This window comes from Oratosquilla oratoria, chromosome 3, assembly GCF_046742065.1.
Source record: "Oratosquilla oratoria isolate Oo_2021 chromosome 3, ASM4674206v1, whole genome shotgun sequence".
Classification (NCBI taxonomy): Eukaryota; Metazoa; Arthropoda; class Malacostraca; order Stomatopoda; family Squillidae; genus Oratosquilla; species Oratosquilla oratoria.
In genome coordinates, this window is record NC_134779.1 from 12,471,848 (window position 1) to 12,488,124 (window position 16,277).

General features: G+C 38.7%; 1 protein-coding gene across 6 annotated transcripts in view; it reads left to right on the forward strand.

The window, feature by feature from the left end:
• LOC143020474 (uncharacterized) overlaps positions 1-12,104 on the forward strand; it is a 67,052-nt gene extending 54,948 nt beyond the window's left edge. For all 6 annotated transcript variants that reach the window (XM_076176925.1, XM_076176900.1, XM_076176907.1 and 3 more), the window contains one exon: positions 3,395-12,104. In XM_076176925.1, the coding sequence (XP_076033040.1) occupies positions 3,397-9,171 (5,775 nt within the window). In that variant the 5' untranslated portion in view covers positions 3,395-3,396 and the 3' untranslated portion in view covers positions 9,172-12,104. The remainder of the gene's footprint in view (positions 1-3,394) is intronic.
• The last annotated feature ends 4,173 nt before the right edge of the window (positions 12,105-16,277 follow it).

Here is a 16,277-nt window from a genome sequence, read left to right on the forward strand (position 1 = left end):
TCCAGAGATCATGCCATCGATATTTGTGTATGGCACTTATAGCTTCATATTTTCTTCTCTTTTTTTGGTTTAAATTTCCATTTTTTTATGTACCATTTTTTCAGTCTCAAGTCCAGTACTCTCCAAAATTCTTGATTTTTCCGACTGTTCTTTACTCATTTCTATCATTGGTTTCAATTCTGAGAGCTTTGGCTTTTCTCTTTTTCCTCATCACTCATTTCTTTTTTCATCTATATATGTTAGAATTTCTCACTGTTTGCCAATTTAACCACTTTCAATACTACCTCCTCAGCTATCATTTGAGTTCTTAGTTTTATTTTCAGAGGTCTATGTTGTTTATCTTTTGAATATTTGCCTATCCTGTGGATCTCGTCAATTTCCTTATCAAAAGTTTGCCCTTCGTCCTGTATTTCTTTCAAAATTTCCTTAGCTATTTCCTTCTCCTTTTCTCTCTGGTATTTATACATATGTTTTTCCTGGATACCATGGACCACAATGCACTTACCTTTGTCAACTGTATATCTCACCCAATTTTCCTTTTCTTTAATTACTTTCATAACTTTCTTTTGTATTTTCCTCCATCTGCTTTTGTACTATTTCTCTAAAAGATACATACATACATATACCAAGGCTTTTTCCCCCTTACAAGGGGGGTAGCCAAAAAGAAAAAGGCACAAAATCATTCCCACCCATTCCACTCCTGAATACACTCCACACCCCTCCACCCTCCCTCTTATCTTAGCACCTCCTGAATGACGGGTCATCTCTGCACCTTGTCCACTGCCCTGGGTCAGAAGCAGTGTCGCAAGACACAGCACATCCACAGCAAGGCCGCTTCATTAAATCGGCGACCCCCCCTCTCCGTCCCCCCATTGCATAAAAGATATTTTTTTATTTTCCTGTTCTTGTTTCCATTGACTTTTTATTTCAATGAGGTCTGTTTCTTTAATTGACTCTACCACCTTTCTGGTCACTACCTGTAATTGCTCTTTGACCACCTTTTTCAGTTCTTCATTTTTATTTTTGTCCTCATTTTTCATTCTTTCCTTTTCTCTTTTGAGGATATCAATTTTGCTCTTTAGGTCACTTAATTCTCTAATCGTTTGCTCATTACTCTTATTCAATGTAATCAATTCCCTAAGTACAGCTCAGTAGTCCAATTCACAGATTCTGGGGGTAACTCATGTACAACTACAAAAAAATATACAATAGCCACCATAAGTTTGGACATGATAATGCTGTCAGTACTTATGCCACAAATTGGAAGTTCCTTGCCCTCAATATTCCAAGCGAGCCAGATATTTTTGCATATGCCTGGCAATGAGACCAAGGTTGGCTGCCATGAGGGCATGCAGTGTTTCCAGTCTCGGTGCTGTTTGGGATTTGACGGGGAGGATTATGTTTGTGGAGAGCTCTGTGCTTTGCCTTCAATTTTACATAAATTCTCAGTAGTTTGACATCTGTGTTGCTGGCTATGGGTATTGGACATGAAATTGAACATGACAAGATAGCTACTATAGTGGCCCTGTTTAAGGCAGAGCATTCTGTGAAGAAAATCTTTGAAAATACAGGAGTTACAGTGTGTTCAGTGCAATGCTGGTTGTTATGTTTCAAGGATGGTGGGGGGGGGGTCACTACCTACCCCACGACATCACTGTGGCAGAACCAGGAAACTCACACCACACACTTTAGATGTTATTAAACATGAGATAGACAAGTCTCCTTGAAAATTTGAAAAAAAAAAAAAAAAAAAAAAAATCAGCAGGGTTATTAGATGGTGTGTCTCTTCGCACAGTGCAACACTGCTCCCCCTTTCATCCTTGAAACATAACTACCAGCGTTGCACTGAATGCACTGTAACTCCATTCTATAAGACAGGGACCAAAACTGTACTGCATAGTCAAGGATGGGTCTAACACTAGATAATGTTTAATAATTACCTCTGCACTTCTATTTGTAACTGGCCTAGCAATGAAACCTAATGCTCTGTTAGCTTTATTCCTGGCACTAATGCACTGTTTCCTGGATTTAAGGTCAGGACTCACTAAAACTCCCAAGTCTTGCACTCGGTTTTCTCTAAAAATGTGTTATCTAAGCTATATCTGTTTTCAGGGTTGTGTAGCCCTACATTTAACATGCTGCACTTTGAGATATTGAAGTCCATTTGCTATTTCACCAACAATATGAACAATTTGTTAAGATCAACCTACAGAATCTTGGTGGCATCTGCTGACCTAATTAGGCATCCTATTTTAGTGTCGTCTGCAAATTTAGTAACATCACTATTATAGATGATTCTTACCATAAAAGTTATCCCAGTTGTCGACAAATACCCATCCATTAGCCTTACAATGTTTTGCTTGCCTGCAATTCATCACAATAGCCCTGGAATGCCACATGCCTCCAACTCTACACCTTGGAAGGATTCCACATACAATAAGAGTCCTGTATTCTTAATCTTTTCTAGCACATCCTGGAACTGTGCAAACAATTCCTCACTCCCTAACTTACCTATGTCATTCCCCCCAGCACTCAAGCAAACTATGGGTTTCACACCTTCCCTGACTATACACTCTTCTATCCTGTCTCTAACATCACCTATCCCTGCCCCGGGGAAACACACCTGGGTCCTATGCTTCCTATCTTTGTCACAGAAGGCCCTATCTAAATACTTTACCTGGCTAATCCCTACAACCAAAATCTTAGCTGTGGGCAGGGGTCTAGCAGCTGCCCTACCCCTCTTCTCTTGCATCTTCGTTTCTTCTTCTTGTAGACCAGCGAGAGCTTGAAAAGAGTTTCTGCATTCAAGCAGGTCTGGTGAGGGCTTTTTACTATCTCTCCATATTTTGTTTGTTTGCTGTTTCCCACCCAGGTTCCAAATATGGTTTGTCATCCGTGTTTTGGGCTTTTGAGCAAAGAACTCTATTCTCCTCTTTAAGGCCCTCAACAGTCCTCTCTAAGGATACAATTCTACTACGTAGAGATTGTACCTCTTCAGCACTGATCACTGAAACAACCACTTGCCATCTCACTGTTTGAAGCAGCCATGAGAGGAGGGAGAGGGAGAGAAAGGTGGGAGAGGGAGAGAGAGGAGGAGAGTGCTTGTTTTGTGATTGCACCTTTGTAGAGGTATGTTGTGAAGTACAGGTGGCAGGTCATCATAGATGTTGGAGCAGTGGGTTGCTGGATTTTTTTTTTTTCCTCCATTCAGTTGGTTGTGCTTGTGTAATGTGGTAGGAAGTATGGGTATCTGTGCAGATATACTCACTTGAAAACACAAACTTAGACCTCTGCTTGAAATGGTAAGGACAAGGGATATGCTCATATGCATCAGTGTTTATTCTGTTTTCCTTTTCAATATTTTTTAAATCTCTCTCCCCTTCTTGTTTTTCAGAAATGGCTTCATCCAATAACATTTCTGATGGCACCAGATTACAATCTTGGGAGAGCCACATGACTTCAGCTGACACGGGGGAAATTACTACAAGCAGGCATTGTCCTCCACTCACCACGTTTTCCACCGTCATGGCTTCTCCCTCCACTGCAGTAGTTCATTCAGTGGCTTCTGTGAACTGCACCATTACTTCCCCATCATCTTCTGTGGCCTCTTCATCAAAACATGCTTCAGCATCGTACAAGAGACGCAGCCCAATCAAGCTTGTTAGTGTGGAAGATCATCAGAACTACTGCTGTGGGCATTGGTTCCCCAGTAACAAAAGTTACACTAAACACTTGGCTGAAAAGGCAAAAAGTGACCTCGTACACGAAATGAGATTGATTGAACGGGGAATGGTGCAATGTTCAGAATGCAAGACATGGTTGCAGATGGAATCCCTTAATGCCCATCTTCGAAAGATGCATGGCATCATCAAACTAGGGGGGAAAGGGGGGAAGGGAGTAGGGGGACCTCTACCAGATACATCTAGACAGCAAAGCAAAACTATGTCAGATCTTTTAAGTGAAAACAAAAGTGTGGCTAGTTCTCCTGTACAGAATGGACTCCCAGGTTATGTAATAAAAGTGAATGGAAAATCTTTAGTGAAATCAATTGTGTCGAGTAGTGATAAAGTGAAGACTGTGTCATCAAATAATAATGAAATGTTAAAGAAATTAAAAATAAATCATGGCCCTGGAAAAGGTAGATTGGTGATTCAAGGAGGAACTAGGAAATTGAGTGGAAACGGAATAGCATCCCGAATTCTTATGCCTTCAGGACAACCAAGCAGAAGTATGTCACCAATAGGTGTTTCCAGAGTAGGATCTCCTGTTCTGAGTAGTGCCAGTGTCATATCACCAACAAGTTTGACAACATCAGTTCCTCCTCTGTTGGGTAGTGATAATGGCAGTGAAAGTGGCTTAGATGGGAACAAGATTATATATTCAGGCTCGTTGATCCGAAGTGAAAATGAAGATGTAAGCAGGGTATTGACTCCATCTAGTTACAGCTCAGTTACAAACTCCATTATTAGCCTTCCAGAAAATGGCATGCAGGTAGTGAAGAAGAAAATTGTCAAGGCAAGAAAAATATCTTGTGGAAATAGTTCTGAAAGTTTAGTCAGTGTGAGTGAACGCAAAAGTGATAGCGGTAAAAAGGGTGGAGGCGGTGGTACTGGTAATGTTGGAAGGCCCAGGAAGAGTCGAAAGCAGGTTCTTACTCCTCAGAACTCAACAACAGAATCCTCTGTAGTGAATGAATCGGTGAGTAATGTGATATCCCCAGGTTTGTCAGATGATAATTTGAGTATTAGACCTGGTGTTATGACAAGCACTCCCGTCACCAGTAGGAAAAGAAAGAAGAAAAAAGGGAAAGATGGGCTAGACCCAAATGCTCCACGTTATACTAAAGCAGGCAAGTTGATGAAAAAGAGAGGAAGACCAAGGAAAAACCCTCTACCTCCAGCTCTTGAGAAAGTTCCAGAGTTTGATCCGGATGTGGAAAATGAGCCTGTCATACCTGGACCTACCAAAGAAGAAGAGGAAAACATACCAACAGTAGAATTGGATTTGTTTACTTTACCCTCAGCCAATGAGGAGTCATCTGTATTATTTCTTACAGACCCCAAAAACCCTAATTTTAAAGTATATGCCAATACAGATGCCATCTTTGTTGGAGATAGCAGTGCTGCTCTTGGTGATGTAACAAATCAGATTGGCTATGTTACAGATACAAATAATGTTGTTTATGTTAATCCAAGTCACTTCCTATTTCCAAATGTGAAAGATTTGGAGAACTTTGTTCCATATCCAATTTTAACAGCAAAGGGACCCAAATTGATGGCAAAGAAGATCAATGTAAATGCACCCACAGATTCTGCTGTCACAGTCCCCAAAATATCCATCCCATCACCACCTTGCAAGGATATGTTCAGTGTTACTAACACCACGGAATCAAATGTTGTCAGAGATATAGTTAAACCAAAGACATGTGAATCCTCTGTAAGCTTTAGTTCGGACAAAAAATTAGATTCTTGCTCCACTAAATTGAATGAATCTATTAGTGAGACTCCCAGCCATTCTTTGTTTAATTCCAGTGTTGGCACAAATATCAATGCAAGTGAAAACAAGGTTATTGAAGACCAAGTGACAGCAAGCTCTTTGGTTAAAAGTGAAGACAGTTTAGGGTTAGACCTATTAAAGGAAGAGGTGAAAAAACAGGAGAGTGTTGAACATAATCAGAGTTCTCAAAATAATGATGGTTTAGAAGTTAGTACTGTGGACACTGAACTCACAAGTAGTGAAGACCAAAGGACAGAAGAAAGTGAAACTCTAAAGAACGAAAATGAAGGTGAAACAAAGGAAGAATCAACAAGTGAAGAGAATGTGAGTGATGTCAGTGAAAAATTGTCTCCAGAAGTCCAAGAAAATAGTGGGGAAATTAGATCAGAGAAAAACAAAGAATTTACTTCAATTGAAAATGAAGAAAGTGAGGATAGCAGTGTTACTGTGGATAAAAGTAAGTCTGTGGGTAGTCAAGAAAAGAGAAATAAAGATAAGTCTCTCAGTGAAAGTGAAACTGACAATGGTGAGTGTGTAGTGAAAATGTCAGATGATAAGGAAAAGGATAAGTTGAAGGATTTAGAGAACCCTGAGAAAGATGAATTGCAAGTGGAAAGTAGAACTGAAAATGATGGTGGCATAGAAAGTGAGAGAAATGCGACTTCAAAACTGACAAATCCTGTTTTCACCCGATTACGCAGGGGGCGATCAAGGAGCTCTCATGTGGACTTGGAATTTAATAAACCAAGTTCATTGTCCACTGTCTTGCGCAAGAGGTCTCGGTCTTTAAGTACTACAAACAAAGAGATACAAGAAAACTCTAAACTCCAAAAAGAATGGGGAAGCCAGATGGGTAGTACAGATGTTAGTATTTCTGTTGCCAAAAAACTAAGTGATGATAATCTGGAAACTTGTACTGATACACCTACTTGTGAAGAGCAGCCTTCAACACATGGTAGTGATACCATTCTTGAACACAATGCTATGGAAGATGTGGCAGCAGATGAAAAAGAAACTCATCAGGTGCCATCATTAAAATCTTTAGCAGGCCAAGCCAGCAGAGGGGAAGAAGTAACGGTAACAGAAGCGCCTAATGAAGGAAGTGATGAACTTGAAACATGTGATACCAGGAGTACAAGTGAAACAGATGTAGCTTCTGATACAGAGTTCACTGCAGCAGATGAAGAGGATACAGATTTATTACCCTCTGGAAAGCAAAGGTTAAGCATAAGAAAGTTAGAGGATATACAGGATTTGAATATCTCGAGTATAAAAGGCCCCTTTAATGATGCAGAACAAAGTCATGAATCTCTAGTGTGTAGTTCCAGTATTTGTGGAGATGAAGCCTCAGATGTTTCGCATGCTGAAGCAGGCACCACCAGTGGTATATCTGTGGAAGGAGAAAGAAGAGCAGACAGTTATCCAGATTCTGAACAGCCTCTGTCCTCTTCAGAAACTGACAAGTCTGCACCTGTAAATGTATCAGAATTAGTTACTACTCTGGATAGAGCTTGGTCAAATGCACAATATTCCCCATCAACCTATTCAGAACCCTGTCATTCACCAGAAGATGATTCTGAACAAGCAAATGAATTACACTCTGGTGGAGTTCAAGCTGAAATGCTCGAGGATGCAGTGAGTTCAGATATATTATCAGAACCTAGCACTTGCAAAGGTGATACCAGTAATCAAACTGATACTCCTTCAGAAAATTCTACTAGTTATCTAGAAGTTTCAAGAAATAAACCCCCTACAAATATTTTAAAAACAAGAATAGAAATTCCTCTCAATATTGCTAATGGGTTGATGACTAAAGGAAGTGTAAAGAAAGAAGGAAAGAAAGAGAAGAAGAAAAAGAAGAGTCCAAAGAAGGATCTGGAGGATCAGACCTATCAGAAATCTGACAAGAAACGAACTAAAAAGAGAAGGAAAAGTTCCTCCTCAGAGAAGATATCTGTCCTTGAAGTACACCCACTTTCACCAAAGCAAGAAGTTCCCCGTCTCAAACAGATGAAAATAGACAAGATTCTTTTGCAAAGGGAAGGGAAGAATGTGTACAAAGTTGCAAAGTCTCCAGAGAAGAAGGAAGTAGATATGGCTGAAAGATCAGAGGTGGAGGGAATTTCAGCAAGGAAACGTCTGGATATGGATGATAGAAGCCCAATAGCATTGGTTGAAAACGAATCTAGTGTCCCAGTGAAGATCAAGAAGAAACGCCTTATACAAAAATTCAGTAAAGATAAGGCACCTCACAAACTTGGTTCAGAAGACTTCATGTTAGGTGCACAATCCTTCAGTGCAAATGAATTCCCATCTCACAAGCCACGCTTAGTTCGAGAACGCAGACCAAGTTCGAGACTTATAGAGAGTATTCAGAATTCAAGAACAGATGAGCGGACACATTCTCTTAAGTCTTCTTCCTTGGTTCCACATGAAATGTCATCTTCAGGTATAACTACAGCAGTTGTAAATGAGCCTCATATGCAGGCTCTTGCTCCAGGTGAAGTTATATCGGTTATGAGAGCAGGTCCAATAAGTGGATTGGTAGTTCAAGATGTATTTACCAATAGTTTGAAGCCTCAAGAAAATTTACCTGCACAAAAAAGAAAAAGAGGTAGACCACGTAAACGACTGGAAGTAGTAGAACTTAAAGAAGATGATGATGTCAGGCAGGAATTGGAACTGTCCCCAACAAGGGAATGGAGAGGTCGTGGGGCCAAATTAAAAGCACAGGTATTAATTCAAGACCAACAAGCTGGTGTTATTGACTCTCAGGTTGTTCCTGTAAGTCCTATTGCTTCCCCTGGTGGTTCAGGCAGTGGTTCACCAGGTGCATCATCTATAGATCAGTCCTTGTCACCAAGTAAGAGAGAATCAATGGAGAGGGAATGGCAAGCAAGAGGTGCCAAGTTGAAGGCACAAGTGATGATTACTGATCAGCAACAAGGAGTTTCAGATGTTAAAGTATTTCCTTGTGTATCACCAGCATCTGTTACTCAGGTTCCATCATTAAATATTACAGTAACTCCTTCACCAGACACTAGACCAACACACACACCAGTACCTAAGAAGACAAAATATGATGTATCATCACCCAAAAACAGAGACATAAGGTCATTCTTTGTCAAAAAGTCCCCAGTTAGTGCTAATTCTGAGGAGGGTGAAAGCAGTTCATTGAAATTGACTTTAGCTCATCGAGGTCCCTCCAAAAATAAGCGCATTAGGCGTTATGATGCTCCTCCAGTAACTGAAACTGAACCATTCCCTCAAAAGTCTTGCAATAAGCAAGAGAAGCCAAAAAGAGTGAGGAGTCGTGTTACCAAGCCAGTGAAGCGATTAAGGCATCCATTATTTACTGTGAAATCACCTTCACGTAAAAGTGTAAAGACAGTTATAGAATTAAGAAATATGCTTATGGAGAGAGAAAGGGCACTAAATAGAGCCATTCCTAGTGCAGAACTCTTTATTCTGACCAAAGACTTTGACGGTTTTGAAATGACAAGTCGGCAATCAGGGCTGCGGTCAAAAACGTTAATGCGAATGATGTCACTCCTTCAAAATAAAACTTATTATAATGCAGACAGATTTGCCATGCCACTTGAGTGTTTGTTTGATTGGAACGATGAAACTTTGACAAAGGTGTTGTTTCCAGATACCTTTGGGAAATATAAATAGTGCGAGAATATGGAAAACTTTTAAATCAGGCCAGTCCAGGAAAAAGATTCCAAAGAAAACAAAGTGAACACTACTTGAGACATTCAAAGGTTGTTGTGGTGTTGCTGGAGAAAAGTGTGCAAAAATACTTCTGAAAAATATGTGATTTAAGTCTGTGCATAAAAAATGTGTTGATAGTAAGTTATTTAGTGGGGAAAATTGGCATGAGAATAAATGTAATTGTTAAGTGGAGTGAGAATTATAATGTAATAAGTGGAACAATTGCAAAAGGTGCATGTTTGATAGTAAAAAACATACACATTTATGTAATGTATCTTGGTAAACATTTGTAAACTTCTGCCCCACAACACACGTGTTAAGTGTATCGCCTTAAATGATACATTGTTTATTATGATTTGTACAGACCAAGTTAGAATGTAGTCTTTATGCTTTCTTAAGTAAATGCATAAGGAATTAAAGTAGAAAAGTATTTAGAATCAATATGAAAAACTGAGTTTATCATGATGGAGTGAAAGAAAAAGTAATTTGTGCTATGTCTGATTAATTTCTTTATGGAAATTAGAATTATGGCTGTAACATGACTTTGGTGTGCCAGGAAATAAAGGACACATTATACCAGTGAATGTTGTTTTCAATCATGAGTATTTACAATATTTTTAGATTTATATATTTGCCAGCAGTATCAGGCCTACTTAAAATAGGTTTATCTATAACATCACAGATTATTGGCAAAGGTTTCAGAATTTAAGGGATTCAGGTATGAGAAATGGACTTGTAGATGTTACAGTCAGCAGGATTTTTGCACTCCACTTGGTTTTGTAATGTGGCTGATGTGGCAACAGGAAGTGTGTTTAATTGTAAAATGAAAAGATTAAGAAATTAATTTTCACCAACCTTTGTATATTCTGTTTCATGGCCAGATGAGCACTGTAGTCACATGAGCTATATTACAGAAGCAGGTGGGCCTTGCAGAAATCTCACCCACTATTTGTTCTGGGGTTGGAAAAAGTGTATGTATGTATTTTATCTGTCTTTGTGTGTTTTGTATCTTCTTTTTCAGCTAAGACCTATCCCCGTCAGATAGGGTTTACTACCCACACTACATGGCATTTCTCAAGATATCTAAGGCTCAATAAGTGGAAGAACAGGACCAGTTCCTTGACTATGTCAGCATGTGCTTTGTAGTGGAGGTCAGGAGTGGATGCTGTTCAAATCCTGCCTTGCAAGCAAATTTATAGTAAGGGCATACTACATTAAATTTCCTGCTTGAAAGTCTTCCATAAAGAGGCACCATCCTCACCTCCTGTAGGTGGCTGGCACTCGGTCTCTGGACTGAGCCCAGAATCGGTCTATTGCATTTGTATTCCTTTTCATATATGGAGAGCTGACAACCAGCTTGTGACATAGAAGCAGTCTCACTAATACAACACAAACAACAATCCAAAGTTTTGTCCTGGAGAGATGTTGGTGGACATGGGGACTTGTGGTTTTGCAGTCCATGAAACTCAAGGCAGCAATTATTGTACACACAGACAGAGACAGGGAGAGAGATAATAAAATTTCAAAGATTTGGACAATAGGGATCCCTGTCTAGATCTCAAAAATAATCTTAATTTTCTGCAAGTCATAGGCCCTGACGTAACCAAATTAATATATATATATATATAGATGAAGCATGTCACATTAATTTACTGCACCTAGTGGTGAAAGAGTATTGTGATGGTTTGGACACATTGAAAAAATTAATGAATAAAGATTAATAAAAGAGGTGTGGAAGGCAGAAGTGGAGAGAGTGAATTTGAGAGGATGACCAAGGATGAGATGGATGGATGGGGTGAAGGGGGCATTGAGGTAGAGGGGAATGCCTGTTAAGCAAGGAAGGGAGATGGCACAAAATAGGTGGAGAGTGGCTGTATGTAGATGATACTGTTATGAAAGGAAGGGAGGGGTAGGGGGTGCTTGTGTGTGAATATTTTGACACAGCCTGAAGAGATTTCTCCCCATTTTCTCTTGTTCTACATGAGGGGATGGAGAGGAGGGTTGTAGATTAAGTGAAGTGGCCTTGCTGTGGATGTACTGTGTATTGTTACATTGCTTCTGCCCCAGGGCAATGGACAGGATACAGAGATGACCATGAGGAGCCAAGATGAGATGGAGAAGGGGAGTGGAATGGGTGGGAGTAGGTATGTGCCTTTGACTGCTACCTCCCATATAAGGAGGAAATAGATCTTGGTGTATTGATGGCAAAAATCTTATTAAAACTGGTCAAAAACTAGAATATTAAACTCAGCAGCTAAGCATGAGATACTGTACAGTGTTTTATGTGTAGTATGCTGTAAATATACCATTTTTTGTTACAGGTAAGCCCATGTTTGAAAGATAACATGTGATACTGTTTGAGGTATGGCTCAATCATTTTAATTAAGATTTGTGGTATTTTAGGTATAACTTAATGATAAATGTTTTTTAATATTTACCATGCCAACACTTAACTTTTAAAAGGGCAGAACTAAGGAAAGTAAGGTTATGGGATGTCAACAGCACAGTATGATATGATTGGTACTAGGTCATGTTTGATGAGTTACATGAATGATGGTTTGTTTTCAGTAAAGATTATTTTACTCATAAAATTGGGATGGACTAGTGTTTTTATCATTAGTTCTTATTTTATTTATATTTATTTTTTATTTCTACATATATTTTTTTACTGTAATTAAACTTCTTTAATTTACCTTTGAAGTTTAAAGCTTGTAAAGACCTTGTCCAGGTTTTTGAAGTTTTATTTTGTGTGTGTGTTTTTACCCAATTGTAGTATACAGGAAAGGAGGTGTGCCCATGGTGTTCAGTCTCATTCTATAATTATCATACTTCATTTAAATGTGTACATTTGGTTTTTCCCCACACTTAAAAGGTTACATATTAGCAAACAAAAGTGCTGAGAGGAAAGAGAACACTAGGATCATACAATGATGGAAAGGAAACAGTATGGAACTATAGACAAATTGAAAAATGAAAACAGATACAAGAAAAGGGTGATAAAGGAAAAGGAGGTGGCAAGAAGATATACAGCTGAAGAGTTGTGGAAGGTAATGAAACTGAAGTTAGAATTGAGGATTGAACAAGAATGGGAGTCTTTCAAAAATGGAAAGTGGAGATATAATATGGCACTAAGAAAGGGAGCAGGGAGAAAGAAATGTAGGGGAATGTGTGTAAATAGAATGTGATACAAAAAACTGAGAGCAGGGTGAGAAATTATATCCATCATCAATGAGGAGCATATGCTGGTGGGGGAGGGTGTCATTGTTTTACTCACGCTATTACCAGTCTCTGGTTTCTTTGAGGAATATTTCATTCATCTCATTCCAGAACTCTCAGGAGGACCTGTCAACTTGCCCCAGCAATGAGATCTGTGGGTATCATCATTGTCTCCACCAAGTGTTGTCTTATGAAGATCACCTTGCCATATAGTCAAAGCTGATGTTTATGAATTGAGCTGGTAATAGGCCTAAACTGAGTCTCATAGAACAGCCTGATTTAATACAAATATCATTCTATCAATATCCATTGATTTGCTGAAGGCACTGTGCACCGGAGATGTAGAGACACCTCTTCAAGTCAGGAATTAGTGTTCATATCTCAGCCAAACACTAAGACAGGAAGCACAGACAACTTGAAGATTCAGATCTTAGTCCTCATTCATAAATATCAACAATGCCATATACTCAGGTTGAGCTAGTCAATAACATTATAGGCAAAGTCAGTCCTACAAAGGACTTTCAGACACACCACTGTTATATGCTATGAAGGTATGTGAAGCTTTCCAAGATTTCAAGGGCATCACCATATACATGGACAGACTAAAATGTGTCATCCAATAAGCTCCCAAATGTCTGGACCTTAGTTTTGTTCCAGGAGATTTATGAGTCCAGGTGGTCTTACCTCCCTGTACAGCGACTTGGTGCAACCAGCACCTTAACTCTACAAAGAGAGCATTAGCAGAGACAAGGTCAGTGACCAAACTGTTGATCCAGGTGGGATAAAAATACATAAAGGAGGGAAGGGATTTGAAATATTGATTTAATTAGATTTTTGCACAAGAACAGTAAAAGTGGAAAATTTATGTCAAAAAAAAAGATCAAGTGGTTAGAATGCAAGAGTGAAGAGCAAGCAGGAAAGGAAAAGGTAGGGAGGAAAAGTCACTGAAGCATTTGAGGAAAATAGAAAAAAGATATGATTCAAAATAAGTCAGAGTGAAGACTGAAGTTAAGGTGATAAATCTAGAAAGGAATATTACCAAAGAAGATGAAAAAAAAAAAAAAAAAATCTTGAAAGAGGGTGATGAAGAGAAAGTACAAAATAATTTTAGTTGCATTGGAAGGAACCGAGTTGAAAGAGATCAGTCTAGGTACATAGTTTAGCACAAGTTAGGAAAGGAAATGGAACATAATGTTAGTAGGAACCTCAGTTGGATTGCAAAAAAGTGTGAAGATATAAAAAATGTTAAGGTAAAAGTATATATGGTTGAGATTGGAGTGAAAATGGAAATACATTATATAACGGAATTGTGGACACTGGAATTAATTCAGTGAAGGAGGGCAGGTCAAAGACTGAAGAAAATTAGAAGAGACTACAGAGAGAATTGAATGTGTTCTTACTATTGTGGTGTGGACAAATTAAGAGAAAGAGAGACAGACAATTCAGAAATTATGTGGCAGTTGTCAAAAAAAGGTGAAGAAGAGCAAAAGTGGGGATGGAAGAAGAAGGCAATTATCAAAAAAGATATTGCAGGAGATAGCAGATGTATTGGTGACCGACAGGTGAGTGGAGTTGATATACAAAGGACAAGGAGGGGACCAAAGGTGTTAAGAAGTTAGAAGGAAGGAAATCTGTCAATCCTTTGCCTTCAGGTTTCTCTTGCAGGTGACCCACAGTCACCAGGGTAGGAAATATTGTAGGATGTAGAATGGGGATTCTCAAGAGAAGATGTGGGTGGAAAATGAGAAAAATTTGCTTCATGTTTTATTTTTGTCCTTCTATAAAAGGATTAAGGAAAATTTAATATGAACTCTCAACTGAAAATCATACATCATTATTTTTGACTCCTCCAGAAGGTAAATACAGATTATTAGCAAAAGACTTCCAACATCAAAATTATCTTGTACATAGAAGACTTAAAGAACTGCAACTACAAAATAGCCACCAAAACACTTAAAGTTACCATAGTAAAGTAGAACTGTGGCTGACAAAAATGCTAACATCAGAAATTCTCAGTGATGTTATTTTCCTCTGACAGCCATGAATCAAAGCACTCGGTGATCATACTATATGACTGTTTCCCCCACTGGGAAAAAAGAAAATATGTGACCCTACATTTGATATACATTACCTCAATCACTTTCTGCCTCAAGTTTCACTATATGGAAAACCTGTAGCCCCAATGTGGTTGGCAATAGTGTTCCATGTATGAAAAAGTAAGGAATGCAATTAAAGTTAATGGAGAGAGATCTTTGACTCAGTCTTCAGACTGAGTGTCAGCCTCTCCAGGCTGCACCTCTGATAGATGTGAGGGGGCTTCACAGGTTTTGAAAATGGGCAGCTTTGCTGTCCATCTTGCAGGACTGCCACATGCAGGTACCTGTCATTGGTCCCTACACATAACATTTTCTCCAGATCTCAATAAAGTATGGGAATGGAATAGATGGAATTCAATATTAAGAAGTGTAGTATGATGGAATTTGGAAGAAGCAGAAAAAGAATAGTGGGGTTATATAAATTGGGAGAAGAAGAAATTAAAAAAGTAGAAAATGAGAAAGACCTGGGAGTCATTATTATGAATAATGTCCCCTGAGAAACATATAAACAAAATTTTTGGAGAAATTTATAATTTTATAAGAACAATCAAAGTGGCATTTACATACTTGGATGAAGAAATGGTGAAGAAAATACTAGTCACTTTGATAAGACCAAGATTGGAGTATGCAGCGATGACATGGTCACCAAGTACAAAAAAATGTACAGTATAACAAAACTTGAAAGAATACAAAGAGCAATTACGAAATTGGCACCAACACTCTCAGAACTATCATATGAAGAGAGACTAGCAAAACTTGAGCTACAGACATTAGAGCAAAGAAGAGAGAGGAGTCTTGATAACTATAGAATCATGAAAGGCATAGAAACTATTGATAGAGAGGATGTAATAAAATGGGATAGTAGAAATACAAGAGGATACAGAAAGAAAATCAAGAAAGAGTTATAGAAGAGACCTGAAAAAGAGCAGCTTTCCCCACAGGGTAATAGACATTTGGAACAAGTTAGATGAGAAAGTGGTGTGTGCAAAAACAATACACAAATTTAAAAATAGATCAAACGAGATATGAAGACGGGACACCATGAGCATAGCTCCCCTTCCCGTAAAATACAACTAGGTAAATACACACAGACCTTGTAGGCCGTAATTTTCATACTTGCACATTCTTCAGCCCTCACACCAAGGACCTGATAGTGAATATAAACAAAGAAATAAACATATTAAGATCAGTAGCAAGCATGGGGTTTGGCCAGCAGAAGGAAACTAATCACAGTCTACAAACAGTTCTTGAGTATCCCACTTGAATATAAGCCCACATTATGGTACCCAACAACCAGAAAAAACAATAGAATACCTATAAAGCATAGAAAATAAAGTATGGACAATAATAACAGGAAATGCTGAAACCACCAATGGAAAAGAATATCTGCACACACAAACCACAGTTCTCCCCTTAGAACACTACCAAAACTGATAGGTATACAATACTATGCCAGAGTCCTCAACCCAATCCACCAATCTCATTACATCACACAAACACATAAAAGAAAAAAAAACTGCATACTATTCAAACTTCTACAACCTACCAACTGCATTACACAATACATCCATATAAAACCACATTCATACTCAGATCACAGAACAAAGACTTCAAAATTGACCACCAAACTTCCTACTCCATCAAACCCCTCTAAATATTAGCCCTGCTGAAAAATCCACCCCAAGAGGAACAAAAACCACACTAGCATGATTGCATTCAAGTCGCCATCCAACATTAGAATAATGTCAACACAGA